Genomic DNA, 22420 nt, shown 5'->3' with positions numbered 1-22420 from the left:
AAATGGTAAGATGTAAAAGAACAATAACATCATCAAGAAAACAAGATAATACAGCACACAGTATTAGAATAACTTTACCTTTCGAAATAAGACGTTAGTTGGCTTGTGTCTGATGAGCAGAATGCATGTAAGTCAATGGAGAAAATAGACTGATCCCCTCCTAATGGAAACCAGGACGTAAATAGACGTCACGTGACCCGATGTGAATAAGGCCTAATACAGCCACTGTGGGCATAAAACAATACGTTGAAGGGTACGTTTAGGTCTGATAATGATGTACAGTACACATGTTCACATCATGTATACTTTACATCACTTAAGACCATTTAGCAAATTCTTAATTTGTTTAACATTTGAGAAACAAAAATAGCCAATTTAACAAAGACATGCCCACTATTCCTGTATCAAACACCATTTTCAAGTAAATATACAATGCTTAGCATTTAATCCAGTTTTAGAAACAACTAAACAGTGGCTCTCAAAGGTTTTCATATCAAGGACCCCAAATGAAAATGCATTTGACCAAGGATTGGGCCTCTTCCGTACTTTCCTTCACAGGTGTTACAAACGATACTAATTAAGAGTGTACAGATGGAACCAAATGGACCCGTAATTTGTTTCCATTTGTACACTGGGAGTTAAAGGGATATTCCATTTTCAAAAAAACTTTGGGTCATTTTATCGTCTACTCAGGCTTTTGTGAGCCCCCCAGACCGTTTTTAAGTCGCTTGATTCAGTATTTAGACATTTGATATTCATTTTATCAGACACGCCCCCTTCCTATACAAACCCATATTAACTTCAAACTCCATTTTTAGCATGTTCGATAGATAAGATTAGCCGTTTGGAACAGAGCCTTCATTAGCATCATTGGTAACACCTGTGAAGGGAAGCGAGCCCAATTTATTTCCAATATGGCAAACTCCCAGTTTGTGCCCCCCTCCTACAATGGTGGTGTTAGTGAAATTGGTGACCTTCAGAAAACATGCGACCATCTCGTTGGACTTCACATAAAGATCAATGTCCAAATCTAAATAACCAATGTTTTGTTTATTAACCGAGCAACTGTTCATAAACAGCAGTGATTTACTGTGTGTGTTTGACATTATGTGAAGTCCACAAGATGGACACATCTTTTGTCAGGTCACCAATTTCTCCATAACACTGGAGGCAGAATTTTGAGGTTTGGAATTTCGCTTGAAAACAACCACAGACAGTCTTGGTTCACCTCTCAGCCGTTTGACCAGTGATTCTCAAAGTGTGGTCTGATAACCCCCACAGCTTATCAGTCATCAGTTACCATGAGTATAAACCCTAGGGTTTATACTAGACCCGTCACAATTATTACGTAAATGCCTAATTGCAATTATTTTTCGATATCGGAATTAAAAATGGATTTTGCATAATCGTCATGATCATTACCATGTTAAAAATGTTCATATATTTTCAAACATTTTCCAAAAATAGTGGATCTACGAGCTAAAAATGTGTCCCATCGCCACACGTTTTGCGCTTGTAGATCGGCCATTTCCACTCGGCTAATTCCACTATTAATTTATTTTTTGAAAGTATAAAAGTAATTAAATTATGTATATTATTTGTCATATCTGTCTGGTGCAAATGTTGTTTACGAAGCCCCAGAAGCCAAAAATAGATCAAATTTTTATTTATAATGTACCAATGTTCAACGTCAAACACAATTAAATCGTTAAATCGCAATCATTTGTGTGACAATTAATCATCAACTTTTCTAACGGTGACACAGCCCTAGTTTATACTGGCCAGGTGTGATCCAGGTACGTACCGTGTGGGGCCTTCCACCGCTCGGTTGAAGATAGCTGGTATTAATAGAGCCGCGTAGGTTGTATGGCACCACGTCCCGAGCACCGTACGCCTTGTATCTCATCGGAGAGCGTTCGTTGGCACCGTTATACGTTTCAGATCTCAGGGCTCGTTGCTGCGTAGACTCCGTCGAGGTTCCATCTTCCTGAACCCTTTGCCCGAGTTACAGACACTCTATTACCAGCTATCTCCTGATGACTCCATCCATCCAGAACCTTCACTGTAGAACTCATACAGCGAGTCAAACCCTGAGTCATAGCTAGGAGTCATGACTCAGGGTTTTTAACTCGCTGTATGAAGTAGATTTAGTCCACCCTGCAGGAGGTCACCGCATGATTAACCTGTAAGACACACATATACCAACATTACACTCTTTTCCCCCAGATTTTATATATGGTAGAATTCCTAATATAAATAAGATTGTTTAAAAAAAGAAATCTACAAAAACGACATTTCTTTTGTTTCCAGTTTTGTTGGGGTTATATGTTAGTTTGTGTTGCTATTAATTTGTTTTTAAACTCACTATGTTTCATGTATGTGATGATAGAGACTTAAGGAGTAGTTCACCCCCCCAAAAAATCGTATTTTGTATCAATTACACACCCCATGAAGCCTTGAATTCATGGATTTGTTTTGTTTTTTGTCGCATTCCTAGGCCAATAATTTGATGACCGGGTGTATATCCGGTAGGAGACACAAAGAGTCTACTTTGTGTCTCCTACCGGATACTTTAGCATCTTTCCACCGGTAATCAAATTATTGGCTTAGAAATACGAAAAAAAAAGAAGAAAAAAAACATGAATTCAAGGCTTCATGGGGTGTGCAATTGATAGAAACCAAGTCATTTTTTGGGTGAACTACTCCTTTAATACTGCAACACAACTGACAATAATAATAAAATAATCTACATTGTATATGTAAGTATGATACACACAATAGCAACAAACATGTTACGTTCGCTGCCGTCAGGGTAATCGCCAAATTCTAACCTTGTGTTTTTTCATAAATCAACTCCCTACTTGATCATACTACAGCGTCACATAAAAGCAGGGACGTGCGCAGATAGACTCTAGGTGGTCCTGCCCTTTGCCCTCTTGACCAGAAGTGCCCTTTTGATTTTTTTTTTTTTTTTTTTTTCAGTTTACAGCAGGGGTCTTCAACAAGGGGTCCGGGGCCCCTAGGGGGTCCTCAGAGTTACTACAGGGGGTCCGCCAATTCTTTATGTGATATGATTTTTCTTTTTACCATAACCACTCGAAACCTACCATCCCTTTTCTGAGGAGAACTTTAGCCAAAAATAGCAGATCTACAAGCCCACAACGCCTCGCGCTGCGAGGCGTTGTGGGCTTGTATTTTTGGCAAAGAGGTATAGGTGTAGAGGGAAAAAAGAGCAGACCAAGTCAATAAAAAAAAGTATAATTTACTTGAGCGTCTGCCCCTCAAAATGTCTGTGCACGCCACTGCATAAAAGCATCAAAAGTAGCAGATCTACAAGCTCAAAATGCAGCGCAAACATGGAATAAAGATAAATAAAATCTCATGACTGAAACTGTAATGAACCATCATTATCTTGTTGCTGCTGTTCTACATACAGCAGACCGGTTGAAGAAAATCACAGATTGAGGGTTTAAAGGGATAGTTCACCTCCAAAGATTTCTATGGATCAGTCACCCCATAGACCCCTTAACAGACGACGTCACACTGATAAGAACCAGTATGCGTGCAACCAGTATGCGCTAAATGAAACCCATTCTATCAGGTCTCGCCAGGACGTGCCACACTAGCCAACACACAAGAGGGGGTTGGGGTGTGCTGAAACCAGCGCACCCCGAAACAACAGGTTGGAAATTGATTGCGTGAAACAATCACCTGCGCATCCAGTCTCAATGTTAGTAAACAATTAATTGGTCTATAGAGACTTTCATTCATGGATAGTTTTTTATTTTTTGTCTCATTCTCTAAGCCAATAATTTGATGACCGGCAGCGGTTCCGGTAGGAGACACAAATAGTCTCCTTTGTGTCTCCTACCGGAACCGCTGCCTACCGGTCCGCTGGTCATCAAATTATTGTCTTAGGAATGAGACAAAAACAAAAATATATCCATGAATTCAAGTCTCCATGGGGTGACTAGTCCATAGAAAAAAAAGTCATTTTGGGGGTGAACTATCCCTTTAACCTTTGCTTTTACATTCATGTTTATGGAAGATGCTTCTAAATATACTTTCTATTGCAAGTTTGATAACTTCGAACACTTTGATCTTAAAATAACAAAAAAAACGTATATTTATTTTATATATTTTATGAAAAGTATGAAATGTGAAAAGTGCTATACAAATAAAGTTTCATTAATAAAGTTTCATTATTATTATCCTCCATCTTGACATTCTTGAACACTCCACAATAGTGTTTGGCATATTAGCTCCATGTTAATCTCAAACATAAATGTATAAATTCTAAATATAAAGGGGGCCGAGTTCTTTGTAGTTTTTCTTAACGCCCTTACTGCTCCATAAATATACACACTAGCAACACATTAAGTATTTAAGCCCAAAGCCACGGTTGTTACCCAACCATACGGGTCGTTTGTTTTCCGTAATATTACGTAAAAGTTTAATAAATAAGTGTTTTAATTCCGTCTGTGTCCGAACGCCGTTCTACTTCTTCGTTTACATGGAGTGCAATACCTGCGCTCGCCTGCTGCTGCAACAGGTTGCAGCAGGTGAACGCTGGTATTACACCCCATTGTCAACCAGGAAATACAATGATGTTCATTAACGGACGGAATTAAAACATGTATTAAATAACACGCATTATTAACTAAACACCAACAACCCGTATGGACGGGTAACATCGGTGGGTTTTAAGATAATCACTTCATAGTAAGAATTTATACATTAATGGAGACGCACGAACATAAATGCAAACCAATTCAATATCTGCTGTTGCAGCAGCAGGCGAGCGCAGGTACTGCACTCCGTGTAAACGGAGAAGTAGAAAGGCGTTCGGACACAGACGGAATTAAAACACTTATTTATTAAACTTTTACGTAATATTACGGAACACAAACGACCCGTATGGTCGGGTAACAACCGTGGCTTCGGGCTTAAATACTTAATGTGTCGCTAGTGTGTACATTTATGGAGCAGAGAGTAGTACAATATTTGGCTCTGAGATGTAGTGGAGTAGAAGTAAAAGTATTGGAAAGTACAAATAGGCCTACCTCAAAAGTGTCTTCTTAAGTAAATGTAATTAGTTACTTTACACCACTGTAGATTATAAATGCACAGAGTCTATGGCGGGGTTAGATCTACAAACCCCTCACATGTGTGAGAGGTTTGTGAGTGTGGTTAGGTTTGGTCAGTGATCATTTGGAACAATGTGTGTTTGATGCGTTTCATCCTCGGTTGTAAAACAATAATATTCCAAATGTTTGGTCCATTTGGGGTCATAATACACAAACAGCCTTAAAACCCTAATGCTTAATTAACAATAGTGCTAATTATCGGCGGATAAAAAGGTGTCATAATGTTGATATAAATGTAAACCAAACATTAGTAAAATACCTGAAGCAGCATGGCCAAGTTACAAAATGAACCAACCGGCCATAGTGGGCCTGCGTCCTATTTAAACCGGTATTCACGTCCGGTCTGGAGCCCCGCCTACTGGATCCGGTATGTGTTGAAACCAATGTACAAACATGAACGCATCGTTTCCGTTTCTGTTTACTGACCGGATCTTCATCCGGCAGACAATTGATCACAATCAGTTTGCAATCATCAACACTGATCACAGCTGTGTGTGTGTGTGTGTGTGTGTGTGTGTGTGTGTGTGTGTGTGTGTGTGTGTGTGTGTGTGTGTGTGTGTGTGTGTGTGTGCGTGTGTGCGTGCGTGCGTGCGTGCGTGCGTGCGCGCGTGGTGCGTGCGTGCTTGCATGCCTGTGCGTGTGTAAGGTATTAAGGCAATAAAAAAAAGTGCCTTTTTATAAATAAATATTGTATTGTGTATATCCCAGTGTTTCCAAAACGTTTTAGCTCGAGACCCTAAATGATACAAAGTAGCAGATCTACAAGCTCTTGTAGATCGGCTATTTTCACGGCTTCTTAAACATTTGTTTTCTAATTTAAGTAATAACTGTTTTTTTTTTATTCATTCATGAAATTATTTTTGAAAAATCATTGAATTTCGTCGCCTTGCTAAACTAATGGCCTACGTCATTTTTTATAGTTTTTCAGGAAAAACAAAAAACTGATCCAAAACAAAACTATATGATATTTCTTAATCATTTCACACAAAATGTTTATAACAAATTATGACTATTTAAATAGAAACCTCACTGTCTGTCAGTTATGTAACATAAGAGATTTAAGTAGGTTTAAATAGGATTAAATCTGACTTTAAAAAAAAGCAAAAAACAGCAGGCATACATTTTCTCACTGTGTGCTTTGAACACAAACCACCACCAGAGGGCGACACCACTCGTTTAGAATCGATCTTAAATCCACTTGAAGCTGTCTCCACCAGTCCTGCTTCATGTAGGACCCTACAGCCCTGGATCTCAAACTTTTTCTCGTCAAGGACCCCCACATTGATACATATATGGCCGAGGACCCCCGTCTGAAAATGTTTTGTGCCAGAAGAGAAGATCTAGTTCTATCTAGTTTGTTTTTAAAAAGTAAAGTGATTCAAAACTTTCCAATATATTGTCGATATATTAAAACATAATCTAAAAAAGCAGATGTGCAAATGTACTTTATTTATTTATTGTTAAAGGTCACTACAAGCTTGTGGCAGCGGTGGCCTAGTGGTTAGAGGGGCGGCCTTGATACCGGAAAGTCCCTTGTTCGATTCCCCAATTCATCACAACAATCATGAATCACCGCTGAATAGCCCTTGAGCAAGGCTTCCATGCAGGGTCCGGCTGGAAACAAGTTTCGTACTTAGTCCGACACCCTGGGTAAACAACAAACTTTGCTTTGCTTTGCTCACAACATGTGAGCTTGTAGATACTCTTTTAACTATTTTAGATTATAAGATTTCCTGTAGGTAAAAAGGGTTTATTTACCTGTGACCCGTAAAAGAAGAGTGGCAAAGGAGCTCTGAAGTATCATTAGTACGTTCACTATAGATCAAAACCTGCAGTGTGACATGTCTCCATAGACTGTTAGAATAGAAGAACAAAGCAGTGAGCAGAGACACTTTATTCACAACAAGTCTATTTATACTGTGTCTTAGATCATCACAAACCCTCCACCACACATCACATCACATCACATCACATCACATCACATCACATCACATCACATCACATCACATCACATCACATCACATCACATCACATCACATCACATCCACTGGCTCTCTGTTGTTCACTACACTGTCCATCTATCACTATGAAGATAGAAAGTACACTAAAGTGTCCATCACTATAAAGATAGAAAGTACACTACAGTGTCCATCACTATAAAGATAGAAAGTACACTACAGCATTGGTTCTCAAAGTGGGGTCCGGGGACCCCCAGGGGTACTTGAGGGGGTTCCAGGGGGTCCCCAGCTAAATGATGGATAGGAACCAAATGGACCCTTATGGGTCTGTAACTCTGAGTGTGTACAAATGGAACCATTTGTACACTCTCAGAGTTAAATTAACATTGATTTTACAATATGAATTGGGGTCCCATGATAGAAATGCCATTAAATGGGGGTCTGTAGCCTCTAATGCATGTCAAAGACCTTTGAAGTTAAAATGGTTGAGAATCACTGATAGAGAGCCGTAAAAATCTTATGGGGGTCCCTGGCATATCTTTTCAAATGGGGGTCCGCGGGCTAATAAGTGTCAATTTGGGGGTCCTTGACATGAAAAAGTTTGAGAACCACTGCACTACAGTGTCCATCACTATCAATATATAAAGAACACTACAGTGTCCATCACTATCAATATATAAAGTACACTACAGTGTCCATCACTATCAATATATAAAGTACACTACAGTGTCCATCACTATCAATATATAAAGTACACTACAGTGTCCATCACTATCAATATATAAAGTACACTACAGTGTCCATCACTATCAATATATAAAGTACACTACAGTGTCCATCACTATCAATATATAAAGTACACTACAGTGTCCATCACTATCAATATATAAAGTACACTACAGTGTCCATCACTATCAATATATAAAGTACACTACAGTGTCCATCACTATCAATATATAAAGTACACTACAGTGTCCATCACTATCAATATATAAAGTACACTACAGTGTCCATCACTATCAATATATAAAGTACACTACAGTGTCCATCACTATCAATATATAAAGAACACTACAGTGTCCATCACTATCAATATATAAAGTACACTACAGTGTCCATCACTATCAATATATAAAGTACACTACAGTGTCCATCACTATCAATATATAAAGTACACTACAGTGTCCATCACTATCAATATATAAAGTACACTACAGTGTCCATCACTATCAATATATAAAGTACACTACAGTGTCCATCACTATCAATATATAAAGTACACTACAGTGTCCATCACTATCAATATATAAAGTACACTACAGTGTCCATCACTATCAATATATAAAGAACACTACAGTGTCCATCACTATCAATATATAAAGAACACTACAGTGTCCATCACTATCAATATATAAAGTACACTACAGTGTCCATCACTATCAATATATAAAGAACACTACAGTGTCCATCACTATCAATATATAAAGTACACTACAGTGTCCATCACTATCAATATATAAAGAACACTACAGTACAATACAGTGTCCAGTGTAACTATTAAGACATAAAGTACACTACAACCCTACAAAAAGTTAAAAAAAAATACGAAGTAAATTACAGTGACACAATGAAGACAAAGTATACACTACAGTGTCCAATGACACTATAAAGACATAAAGTACACTGCAATGACACAATAAAGACATAAAGAACACTACAACCCTACAAAAAGTACCCAAATTGACCCATTGATATGCTGTGCTTGGATCCAGTGTGATTGGACATGAATATTGTAAGAAATCAGCTCTGCGTGGTCCTGGACTCTGGTGATAGCGACAGTCTATTCAGTGTCTCTGAGACGTTTGTCCCTCCCTCTTTAAGAACGTCCTCTAGTTTGTCTCTCATCTTGGACACACGGCCACAGTCACGTCTTCAAAGTACTTCAGAGGACGGACATTGCTGCTGACTGGGTGTGTAGTTTCACTGATCGTTGAGAGGGAGGAGGTGTAACTGTGTAGAAAATGGATGTGATCCTCTGTGAGCGAGAGCCTTGCACAGCCAGACTATATCACTGCGTGGATATGAGTCTGGTGCTTCCATGAGGACGTTTTGTTTCCCAAGGGGGCGGGATCAAAACAATGGCCCTCGACGCAATTCTCAAAAATGATAAGTAACCTTTGTCACCTTTCGGTGTGCCGACATCTCGTCATCTCAGCCCATGGACTAACATGGTGCCCAGACTCTCAGGTGGTTCTCCGCTCTCCTGAGGAGCTGTGAGGGAAAACAACTCTCTCTTGGTTAGAAGAAGGTTTGAGAGAACACACACACACACACACACACACCACACACACACACACACACACACACACACACACACACACACACACACACACACACACACACACACACACACACACACACACACACACACACACACACACACACACACGTTGTTATTTAATTAACCCAGGCCTTAGAGGCCATTACAATAACACCAATTAAATATCACATGGGTCAATGCCTCGCTAAATCAGCTCTTCTGATTCAACTGTTTATTTGACAAAATTTTCAAAGTGTAAGTGTAATACCTTTAATACACCAGTGGGCTCAGGTTATGAATGTTCTATCTCTCATGGTCTTTTAAACCCCATGGATTAGTTATGAGATGTGGATGTGCTTCCATGGGCCGTACCAGATACGTAGTGAGGAATACAAGAACTCTCGCCCCAAAACACACTTGCCCCGGGTCAAATCCGGTGACCTTGGAACGGTCGCCACCAGGTATTCCAAAACGTAACCTCAGTAAAACTATGTCTAAACCTAACCTTATTCCTAACCTTAACCTCAGTAAAACTATGTCTAAACCTAACCTTATTCCTAACCTTAACCTCAGTAAAACTATGTCTAAACCTAACCTTATTCCTAACCTTAACCTCAGTAAAACTATGTCTAAACCTAACCTTATTCCTAACCTTAACCTCAGTAAAACTATGTCTAAACCTAACCTTATTCCTAACCTTAACCTCAGTAAAACTATGTCTAAACCTAACCTTATTCCTAACCTTAACCTCATTAAAACTATGTCTAAACCTAACCTTATTCCTAACCTTAACCTCAGTAAAACTATGTCTAAACCTAACCTTATTCCTAACCTTAACCTCAGTAAAACTATGTCTAAAACTAACCTTATTCCTAACCTTAACCTCATTAAAACTATGTCTAAACAACCTAACCTCATTCCTAACCTTAACCTCAGTAAAACTATGTCTAAACAACCTAACCTCATTCCTAACCTTAACCTCAGTAAACTATGTCAAAACCTAACCCTATTCCTAACCTTAACCTCAGTAAAACTATGTCTAAACCTAACCTTATTCCTAACCTTAACCTCATTAAAACTATGTCTAAACCTAACCTCATTCCTAACCCTTTTCATTTATTTAATTTTTTATCCCACGATTTTTGTAACACGTTATTCCAACCAGTTCCTTTCCCCTCCATCAGGCGCCCCGGCTGACCAGGGGGAGGCAGTATATATTCTACATTGCAGTATTAATACTTTTACTTAAGTGAAACATTTGAGTACTTTTTCCACCACTGACATAATGCCCATAAGGTGGCACAGGGATTACGTAATGCCCATAAGGTGGCACAGGGATTACGTAATGCCCATAAAGTGGCACAGGGATTACGTAATGCCCATAAAGTGGCACAGGGATTACGTAATGCCCATAAGGTGGCACAGGGATTACGTAATGCCCATAAGGTGGCACAGGGATTACGTAATGCCCATAAGGTGGCACAGGGATTACGTAATGCCCATAAGGTGGCACAGGGATTACGTAATGCCCATAAGGTGGCACAGGGGATGGCACAGCGCTGGGTATAAAACGTACCAACTGGACAGTTTAGAGAAGGGAGGGGGGGGGGCTGTTAGACAGAGGAGGACAGTCATGAGGGTTTCTCTAGTCATACACCTGTTTTCATACCTTCATACGATGTCTTTTTCTTCTTCTTCTTGTGAGCTACAGGCACCGTTTACTCTCAACAGATTGTACCAGGCCGGGGATGTGCTCCTGGGCGGTTTGATTCCCTTCCACGCCTACTCTGTGTTCCCTGAGCAGTCGTTCACCTCCAGGCAACGCGAGCCCTCTTGCTTTAAGTGAGTATCTATAGGCCTGTCACAAGTATTACATAATCATCTAAATCACAATTATTTGAGATGATCGCAATTATTTTTTTACATAATCGTCATAATCGTTTCCAGGTTGAAACATTTTCACACATTTTTCCAATATTGAAAATGGCAGAAATAGCTGATCTACAAGCTTACAGCGCGTCACCAAGTGATGCGTTGTATATTCATGTTATTTGTCATATCTGACCTGCATGTGCAATGTTTGATTACGAAGCCTAAAAGGCAAACAGAAATATGTTTTGTATTCACATGTTCCAATGTTCATATTAAAGGAGGAGTTCCCCCAAAAAAATACTTATTTCTATCAATTACACACCCCATGAAGCCTTGATTTCATGGATTTATTTTTGTTTTTGTGGCATTCCTAAGACAATAATTTGATGACCGTGTGTATTTCCGATAGGAGACACAAATAATCTACTTTGTGTCTCCTACCGGATACATTAGCCGGTAGGAGACGGGAATCAAATTATTATCTTAGGAATGCCACAAAAACAAAAAAGAATCCATGGATTCAAGGCTTCATAGGGTGTGCAATTGATAGAAAATAAGTCATTTTTTGGGTGAACTCCTCCTTTAATATATGATATTCATATTAATTAATAGTATTCGGCCAAACACACAATTAAATCGTTAATGGCAATTATTTTAGTGACACTTAATCATCAACTTAAATGTTTAATGGTGACACAGACCTATGAGTGTCACAACCAGCAAGCAAGAGAACACTGACCTGGTTTCAATAGACAGAACCAGGATTGGTTGATTTGTATATTTCTACAAATGTACATATAGTGGCTGTGGAGTGGAAACATGGTATGTTACTTTTCATGGGGAGAAAGAATAATAAAATACAAATAACCTGTGTTTCCATGGATCCAATACACTTATTATTTAGTCACAAGATCTTTCTAATACTTTTCATTAGTTCTATATTTATATATATAATCATACTATAAGCCAGAGACACGTTTAAACACGTACACTTTCACTTGAATATTCTCTTAGAATAAATAGCTAAGTTAGCCGATCCACAAGCTCACAAGGCTTTGTGGTGCAACGTCTTGTGAGCTTGTAGATCGGCTAGTTTGCTACGTCCGTTGTGACCCTGTAGTATAAGACAAAGTAAGGCGTTGATTTATCAAACAAAAACATAAAACCTTTCAAAGTGGAGATATACATGTTTTCTGACAGCAACGACGTTCAAGTTTACGGTGTGATTCTGTGTGTGTTAGCTTTGGCGTCAATGCGTTCAAAGGGGTCCAGACCATGGCCTTTGCCGTCACTGAGATCAACAGAGACCCCGGCCTGCTGCCCAACGTGACTCTGGGGTACAGTATCTACGATACGTGTCTCACGCTGGGAGTTGGATTCCGCGCGGCGATGTCCCTGATCGGCGGGAGAGAGGAGCGGTTCACGCCGGAGGAGAGCTGTGTCGGGTCTCCTCCGGTGATCGGAATCGTGGGTCCTGCCACCTCGAAGAGTTCTGTCGCCATCTCTAGAATGTTAGGTTTGTACAGAGTGCCCATGGTAAGTTTCCTACTTGAATCCCCTTTTAACATGGGCTGTTTCAGTGGTTCTCAACCTGTGGGTCGGGACCCCCAGGGGGGTCGCCACACGATTTTGGGGGGGTCCCCAGATGACAGTGACAAAAAAATAAATGAAAAAATACCAGAAAAAGGCAAATATTGTGAAAATAGCCGATCTACAAGCTCACAACGCCTCGCGCGAGGCGTTGTGAGCTTGTAGATCTGCTATTTTCACAATATTTATCTCTGGAACCATGTCAGCATGCCTCAACTCCTACAATTCCAAGTGCTTGTCATGGTGGGGGAGTCCCCAGTTCAAATATGATAATATTTGGGGGTCCCCAGTTCAGATATGATTATTTTGGGGGTCCCCGGTTCAAATTTGATTATTTTTGGGGGTCCCCGGTCCCCAGTTCAAATATGATTATTTTCGGGGGTCCCCAGTTCAAATATGATTATTTTTGGGGGTCGCGGCCCGAAAAGGTTGAGAACCACTGGCCTATTTCAGGGCTGATGCAACTTTGATGATGGAGAGGGCCACTATATTTACACACTTCACTCCAGAGGGACACATTGCATATACATTGCATGTACTGTCGGGCTCTTCCTATGTCACACAAAAGTAGCAAAAATAGCAGATCTACAAGCTGAAAACGCGTCGCAGTGAAGGTGAAGGGGCCGCATGTGGCCACCGGGCCGCCAGTTGCCCATGTATGGCCTATTTTATATATGCTTAATGTTGCTTACTTGGCTATTTGCAAATCTCAAATGATGATAAATAATATAATGGTATTTTTGCAGTTTGAAACACATGGAACATAAACGTTGCTGTCAGGAAGAGACCTTGTGTCTCCATATTTCAACTTTTAATTGTGTTTGTTTTTTATTTTTAGATTAATGCCATATTTCATCATACTACAGAGTTAGACCAAAGTAGCACACATAGCCGATCAACAAGCTCACAACGCATCGCAGTGTGACACGTTGTAAGATTGTGGGTCGGCTATGTTTTTCTGTTATTTCTTTGTTTTGTTTTAAGTGAAAATGTAAAGTAACAGTTTTCGACACACAACGTTTTGAACCGACAGAGACTATATTTCCTTTAGCAGAGCAGAGAGGGCGGGGTGTGAATGGAGTGTGAAGCAGGTTTTCTAAACGTCGGAGCTCAATGTATCTGTCTTAGAAGTTCGTGTTTTAGTCTGTTTTTACCCAGGGCAGTAGCTCGGCACGAGTGCTTATTGTCAGCAACGCCCTGCCCTACACGCACACACACACTACTGTAGTGTTGATTTTGACAGCAAATATTGATTCAGTTTTAGTCATAGTCTTTTGAATCAAATTCCATTTAGTTTTTCATATTTTAGTCACCGGAAATGTTTTAGTTTTTGTCTAGTTTTAGTCAACCAAATATCATACGATTAGGGTCGACTAGATTTAGTCGACTGAAATGTTATGTCGGCGGTGCCTTGATGGCGTCGTAATGGCTGATTTTACACTTGGTTGCATGCTGAAAATAGCAGATCTACAAGCTCACAACGCGTCGCAGCGCGAAGCGTTGTGACCTTGTAGATCTGCTATTTTCAGAGCGCAACACCTGAGCACAACCAAACATAAAAGGACTTGTCTTTTAGTTCTACTGGATCTCTTCTCCACTAGTCCCTCACTAACATTTTAGTATTCTGGTTCCAGACGAATCTGCCTTTGCAAAATTGCATCGCACTTTAGCCCTCGGCAGATTAGGTCTGGCCCCCTCCATAGAGATTTCATTTCATTTCTGTCATGATTCTACATGACAGAACACATGTTTTGTGTTTGTTTTGTTGTGTTTTCAGATAAGTCACTATGCTTCTTGCTCCTGTCTCAGCGATCTGACTAAGTTCCCATCATTCTTCAGAACAACACCAAGTGTGGTCTTCCAGGTGAACTAGTACACACAACACAACAGACACGTTGGTATCTACAGTTCATGTTCCACACACTGATTATCCACCATGTGAAGAGTGGCGTAAAGTAATTAAGTACATTTACTCAAGTACTGTACTTAAGTACAATGTTGTCTAATGTTGTCATTGTCTTTAGACATAAATTAGCAGATCTTTAGCAGATCTACAAGCTCTACAAGCAGATCTACAAGCTCACAACGCGTCGCATTGCGACGCGTCGTGAGCTTGTAGATCGGCTATTTTCAACCATTTTAGTACTTTTACTTTTGGTACTTTAAGTACATTTTGATACCAATACTTTTGTACTTTTACTCAGATAAATTTTGAATTCTGGACTTTTTACTTGTAACAGAGTATTTCCACATTGCAGTATTGATACTTTTACTTAAGTAAAACATTTGAGTACTTTTACCACCACTGCACGTGAATAATCTAACCTAAGCACTTATCCCTCCATTCTTTAACCAATAAGGTGCGAGCTACCCTCCAGACTATGGGGTGGTTTGAGTGGACCTGGGTAGGACTGTTGTTTAGTGACGATGAGTCTGGCCGTGATGCGGCCCTAATATTCCAGTCTGATCTGGACCAGTCTGGTCTGGGCTGTGTGGCCTATTCAGAGGCTCTGTCCTTTGACAAGGACCCGGCCAAACTCCAGAGGATCGTCACGGCGATGAAGACGTCCACAGCTCGTGTGGTCATTGTATTTGCATATTCGGCCTATCTGTATAACGTCATGGAGGAGGTTTGTTGGTATATAATACTTCATTTAGGGATTCATAATAGAAAGGAATCTAAAATGAGAATGTATTGAAAGAAAGGCATCCCGTTTTTTTCCCCCTCCTTTTTTTTACCAGGTTGCAAAACCTGGCCTATACACCTACACTCGCTAGTCCTGACTTTTGCGTGACTTTTTCCTCATTGGCTGGTCCTTGATGAGGGCCAATGAGGGCTCAATGTCCTCTCAGAATATGGGATCTAAAGACGACCCACAATGCTGTGTTCGGCCACTGTATGTATCTCTATGGTCTGTGGCGCTGTTGCGTGAAAGAAAAGTGTGGTCGTCGCCACCAAACAAACTATTGACTTGACTCCTCTCTCTCACACACACACACACACACACACACACACACACACACACACACACACACACACACACACACACACACACACACACACACACACACAGCGCCGCCTCAAACAGCGACCCAGAAAAACCAAGACGACGCACACTAGCCCTTACTGAGGCACACAAACTGATTTAGCTCCGTTCATAAACTATTTACTATTTACTGCCGGTTTTGTTAGTCCGCGAGCGAAAGGGTAGAGGACCACAGGACCACAGGACCACGGGACCACGGGACCACGGGACCACGGGACCACGGGACCACAGGACCACGGGTCCATTTGGTTCCGTGCGGGGACGCTGGAGAGAGCAACCTGGTATAATATGACTGTGTCATATCTCACCTGATTCGGATGCTATCAATGCATTGAATGGGACATTATCACCTTTTATTAGACCATTGAATGGGCGAAGTAGGCGACCTACTTACCTACCTGCGATTCATCAGACCATTCATTGGGTGTTATCAAGACATACTGACCTACCGACGGAGATGACTTAAATAGTTCAGTTTCGGTTTTGGTTTTGGTTGTTTTGGTTTGGGACCATGACGGAGGCGCGCAGTCTCAGGCGAGCTGGAGCCCCGCGAAGGACCACCGAGGGAGCTAAAGCGACCGAGTTGTCGTCCTGAGCGGTGCGACGCTCGCCTGAGCCTACTCAGCGCCGTTGGAGTTGTGTACCGATAGGCACAGAATCGTAAATATTGTTGTGGGGACTGCTCCGCCTCCAAAGTAGGTCAATAGCTCCTGATTACGCCCAATGAATGGTCTGACAAATCGCGGGTAGGTCCGTGTATCGCCTGCTCGTCACCTACTCGCCCATTCAATGGTCTGATAATACGTGATTATCTCCCAATGCATTGATAGCATTCGAAGCCGGTGCATATCTGGTTTCCAAACATTCAACAGGTGGTGAAGCAGAATGTGACAGGTCTGCTATGGATCTGTTATGTGTTATATATGTTATATGTAGTATGTTGTATGTTATATATGTTATATATGTTATATATGTTATATGTAGTATGTTATATGTTATATATGTTATATGTAGTATGTTATATGTCAACAGGTGGTGAAGCAGAATGTGACAGGTCTGCTATGGATCTTACCCGCCGCTTCAGCTTGGTGGGAAGACCCCTATGTCCAGGCTCCTCGCAACCTGCCCTACCTGAGAGGAACCCTGGGTTTTGCCATTCGTCGTGGAGAGATACCGGGTCTGAAGGACTTCTTGTTAAAAATACATCCTGACAACAACCATGAAGACAACATAGTGAGTATTTTGTTTAACCCATTAAGACCTGAAGCCCATTCTACAAACGTCTTCTAAATCCCAACAGTTATCAGTCACCAGAACCAAGGACGGACGGTGTTTCTGATGAATCTAAAATGGTTAAAATGGAGTTTGAAGTTACAATGGGTTTGTATAGGAAGGGGGCGTGTCTGATAAACTGAATATCAAAAATCTAAATACTGAATCAAGCAACTTAAAAACTCCCAAAAGCCTAAGACGATAAAATGACCCACATTTATTTTTTAAAAAGTGAAATGTCCCTTTAAGTCTTCATTGCTGTTTCTTCAGGTAAGGCAGTTTTGGGAGAACACATTTCAGTGTAAGTTTGCACCCCTTCCGTCAGAGTGGGTGGATGCGGGTGGAAGGGTGTGTACTAGACAAGAGGACCTAGGGACAGCAGAAACCACCCTGTTGGACGTGTCTGACCTCAGGGGACCATATAACATATACAAGGCTGTGTATGCTCTGGCCCACGCCCTCCATGACATGCTGCAATGTGTGCCAGGAAGAGGGCCTTTCCCTGGGCACGGCTGTGCCAGTTTGCAGACAATACAGCCATGGCAGGTGGGATATCCATTCAGTTAACCTTTAAATTTTTTCTAGTTGGATTCTGGATTCTGGATTCAAGAACTATATTGTCAGGCTGCTACGTGGCCTTCAAACTTAGTCCTATGTTGCGCTGAAAAGAGTAATGGTCACTGAAGTACGGCCTTTTGAAGTGTTAACACATTTGGTGCCAGAGGTTTATTAAAACAGGGTCCCGACTATCGCCTGGAACAATAATATTTCAAACGCGATCCTCCATTGCAGAGTGATCGGCCATCGAAAACGGCTCGTTTCCACCACGTTAAAAAAGATATGGAGATATGAAGCTTTTTCTCAAGAGTTATAATGGGAGTAGGACGGGAGGTATAGGTTTATTGGCACGGATCCACTTCCGTCCTCTCCTTTTTTTCAAGCTCTGTGAATCATTCCAAAGTTGCGTTAGAGCGCCCCATGTGGATAAATAAATAAATAAATACATCTCCTCACGGAGATTCCCGGTTATAGCACTCTCAAAAAATTCTGACCACTCAATGTGTTAAACACTCCTATAACACTGCTGTGAACAGATCCACCATTGATCTCCACACCCCTCAGAGAGTGTGTGGGTGAAATTTCTCAACAACCCAACAAACTGATCCAGTAGTGGTCATTTTTTATGCAATTGGAAGTCTGCGGGACCACCCTCTAAGTTTGAAGCATTTAAGCATACTGGGAACTGGAGTTATAGCTATTTAAAGCCCAGCCAATAGGAACAAAGAGAGGGTGGGGCTTAAGCAATTACAGCCCGTCCCTATTGGCCGTTTAAGAGCACCTAAACAAGCTTGGGGTGTTTAGCATGCTGGGAACTGGAGTCATGGCTGTTTAAACCAATAAGAACACAGAGGGGGCGGAGCAATGAAGGTGGTCTTTATAGGGTGCAGGTGGTAATTATATGTTCATCTGGAGCTGGTCTTTGAAATAAAATACCGCAGTGTCTTCTTGCCTAGCAATGTGGTCATGGCTCTTTTCAATATGCAAGAGTCACACAACATTCAGAAGTCTTCCTCACTCCTAATTCTCAACAAATCTCTGTGGTTCTAATTTGCCTATATATCAATTGTGTTTGTATAAGATTTGAGTATATTCAAAGACAATGATTTGCGCTGCACAGGGCCATTTGCTCCAAACCACACACACTTCAGTTGGATCAGTTGGTTCAGTTTCTTCACAACCATAGCTTCCACACTGGTGGACAAATTGCCCTCTCACTCAGGCCTGTATGGTGAACTGCACATACATGCCTTCTACAAACATCTTGGCGTAGTATCTCCCCTGTTTACAGCTGAGGACGTGCTGTTAAAGCTTAGAGCCCTACAGCCAACCAAGGCCACAGGTCATGACGGCATTCCCACTAGGTTCCTCAGAGATGCAGTCGTTGCTATTGACCCCGTAGTGGCACACAATAACAAACCTGTCCATCAGACAGGGCCACGTCCCGCAGGAATTTAAGCTTGCAAGAGTAGTTCCTCTGAATAAAAAGGGCAGCAAGCTAAGACTCTGGGATCTACCGCCCCGTTTCCATTCTTTGTTCCATCTCAAAGGTTATAGAGAGACTAATCTATGAACAGATAAATACATATCTGTTAAATCACAAGCTCCTGTTAGAATTCCAATCAGGCTTCAGAAGGTCCCATTCCACTCACACATCCTACTATAATTCTAGTAACCTCTGTCTGTAGTGGTGAGTGAGTGAGTGAAGCTACCCGGTTCTCCTCAGTGGCTGGACCAATTGCTCTGATTTGGCACACAGCCATTGACCATTACCATCTGAAATTAACTGTGAAGCCCGTTTTTCAATTTCATCAAATCTCAGCTTCTTATTAGCGTTTATGTGTCAAACAATGTCGCCTCCCGGTTTGCCAGATCATGTGCGCATATCCCCCCACGGATGCGTCGACCGGGTATGGTCTAGTGTCTATAACAAACTCACGGGTGAAAAAATGATGAATGGTGATTTCAAAGGTCAACCAAAGAACAAGATTCTTGGGCAGGATATCTCCCTATGCCAGCAGGGCAGGGGTTAGATCTCTAAGTCACTAAAGACAAAGCTGCAGAACCTCCCAAAACAAACTTGTGAGGCTTCTCCTAAAATTGAAGACCAGGGTCTCATCTGACCTCCGTCCACTTGGTTAAGAGTAGAAGAGTATCTCACCTCTCACTGTGTCTGGTCTTCAAGATCCTAGATGCTTCTGTTCCCACATACTTACTTGATTACCTGCCCAGAGTGAGCGATGCTCAGATGTACACAACCAGGGGAAGTTTATATGATCTGATTCCCCCTAGTTTCAGCCACGACTCTGTGGAATGCCCTGCCTTCAGCCCTAAAATCCCTAAATTCTCTTTTAAGATTTAAACATGACCTCATATCATGGCTCCACGAGTTAAGTCGTTTTTTAAAGTCTCTTTCTCTTCATGATTCTGCTCATCACTATTTATAGCTTCTCTATTACCTGGAAAAGGTCAACTTCACCACATCTGTTGGTGATCATGTATCATTTGATGAGAATGGTGATGCTTTACCAATCTTTGATATATTGAACTGGGCGTGGCTTCCTGACGGAAGCACAAAGATTCACAATGTGGGAGTGGTCAGGAAGTCGGCCTCCGGAGTTGAAGAATTCATCCTTGATGAAGACAGAATCTCCTGGAACTTTGAATCCAAAAAGGTAATATCAGCTTTCTAAAATAACTCATGTTGAGCTCATGATGTGAATGTAATTTAGTTTAGACTGAAGCTGATCGTTGTTATTTCCTCTGCAGCCTCCTCGGTCAGTGTGCAGTGAGAGCTGTTCCCCTGGAACCCGTGTGTCCAGAAGGAAAGGAGAACCTGTCTGCTGCTTTGACTGCATTGCTTGTTCTGAGGGAGAGATCAGCAACCAGACTGGTAGGTTTACATTACTAGTTCCACACCCGAACTACTAGAGACTTGGGACTGCAACTGTCACTTCATAACTAGAGCTATAACAAGTTGTAAAGCTCTAAGCCTATCACCAGAATTGCCCCCCGAACTGTTTACTGAACCTATTTTTCTTTTTGATTACTACTCGTTTATATGATGTTTTTGCATAGTATTTGTGTTTTATTGTTCTGTTTGTCATTAAATGTTTCAATGAATTGAATACACAGGACCCAAATGGAAACAAGCCATAGTGCTTTCTTGGGTTTAATCCTTTTAGCATCCTTTTGTATAGACCTGTACTTTCTGTGCTTTTTTTTTGCAAACTGCTAATACAGTATTCATTCAATCAATCAATCAGTAACAAATAAGTGAAAGAAGACTATACTATCATGGAAAGACCGGCAACATATTGAAACATTGGCTGCTGAAGAAGCTGTAAAGTAGCATACTTTACTTATCTCTCTCTCTCTTTAACCTTTCACACTTCGTTAGACTCTACAGAGTGCACCAGTTGTCCAGAGGACTTCTGGTCCAGTCCCCAGCGTGACCGCTGCGTCCCTAAGAGCATGGAGTTCCTCTCCTACCACGAGGGCCTGGGTATCTCCTTGACAGCCGTCTCATTGCTGGGCACGCTTATCTGTGCCATTGTCCTGGGAATCTTCATCTATCATCGGGACACGCCCATGGTACGCGCCAACAACTCCGAACTCAGCTTCCAACTTGTGTTGTCACTCAAACTGTGTTTCTTGTGCTCACTTCTGTTCATTGGTCGTCCCAGACTCTGGACTTGTCAGCTGAGGCATTCAGTGTTTGGGATCAGCTTTGTGCTGTGTGTCTCGTGTATCCTGGTAAAGACTATGGTGGTGTTGGCCGTGTTCAAGGCCTCCAAGCCCGGCGGTGCAGACATCATGAAGTTTTTTGGTGCCATGCAGCAGAGAGGAACTGTTCTGGCTCTTACTTCCATCCAGGCAATAATCTGCATAGTCTGGCTTGTGTCTGCCTCACCGACTCCTCATAAAAACACACAATACCACAGTGATAAGATAGTCTATGAGTGTGAGGTGGGATCAACGGTTGGTTTTGCCGTGTTACTTGGTTATATTGGTTTACTGGCACTCCTCAGCTTCGTCTTAGCGTTCATGGCAAGGAATCTTCCAGACAACTTCAATGAAGCCAAGTTGATCACTTTCAGCATGTTGATCTTCTGTGCCGTGTGGATAGCCTTCATCCCAGCATATATCAGCTCCCCAGGCAAATATGCAGACGTTGTGGAGGTCTTTGCTATTTTAGCATCGAGTTTTGGCATTCTGGTGGCGCTGTTTGGACCAAAGTGTTATATAATCCTTTTGAAACCTGAGAGAAACACTAAGTCCATCATGGGTCGTGGTGCCACCAAGACGTAGAAGCAGAAATTCAATGATAATTCATGTTCTTTGTATTTCACAATACGTTTATTTGGATATGTGCCTCAGCCGGTCAACCACGAATGAGCCGTGGCAAATAAACATTGTCTTGTATTATTAATGATGATTATATGATACCCCCAGTGTCTTCCATTGTGGAAGAAACCTATAAACACATTAATACAAAACAAATAAATGCTGTAATTTACTCACCCACAAGTTTATGTCAATGATTCAACAGTTGCCATTGATATTATTTAAGAGTGCATATTGGCATATTTTTTTGGCATTGCTCACAGTATAATAAATTGTTTTTATATTGTTTTTCTGTTCGCCTTATAAATT

The 22420-nt window shown here is 41.3% G+C and overlaps 1 protein-coding gene across 1 annotated transcript; it reads left to right on the top strand.

The window, feature by feature from the left end:
- Positions 1-11103: 11103 nt before the first annotated feature.
- Positions 11104-22075, top strand: LOC311057464 (extracellular calcium-sensing receptor-like; the record flags this gene model as incomplete). Its single annotated transcript, XM_084074421.1, has 8 exons — positions 11104-11267; positions 12539-12833; positions 14665-14751; positions 15248-15517; positions 16967-17167; positions 20212-20439; positions 20534-20657; positions 21165-22075. The coding sequence occupies 8 exons, from the start codon at positions 11104-11106 to the stop codon at positions 22073-22075; spliced, it is 2280 nt and encodes a 759-aa protein (XP_083930547.1).
- Between the last annotated feature and the right edge of the window lie 345 nt (positions 22076-22420).

The sequence above is a fragment of the Gymnoscopelus microlampas genome (genome assembly GCF_963454915.1).
Source record: "Gymnoscopelus microlampas genome assembly, chromosome: 12".
NCBI lineage: Eukaryota > Metazoa > Chordata > Actinopteri > Myctophiformes > Myctophidae > Gymnoscopelus > Gymnoscopelus microlampas.
The sequence above is the reverse complement of the archived record's forward strand: the minus strand, read 5'-3'. Positions and strand labels throughout refer to the sequence as shown.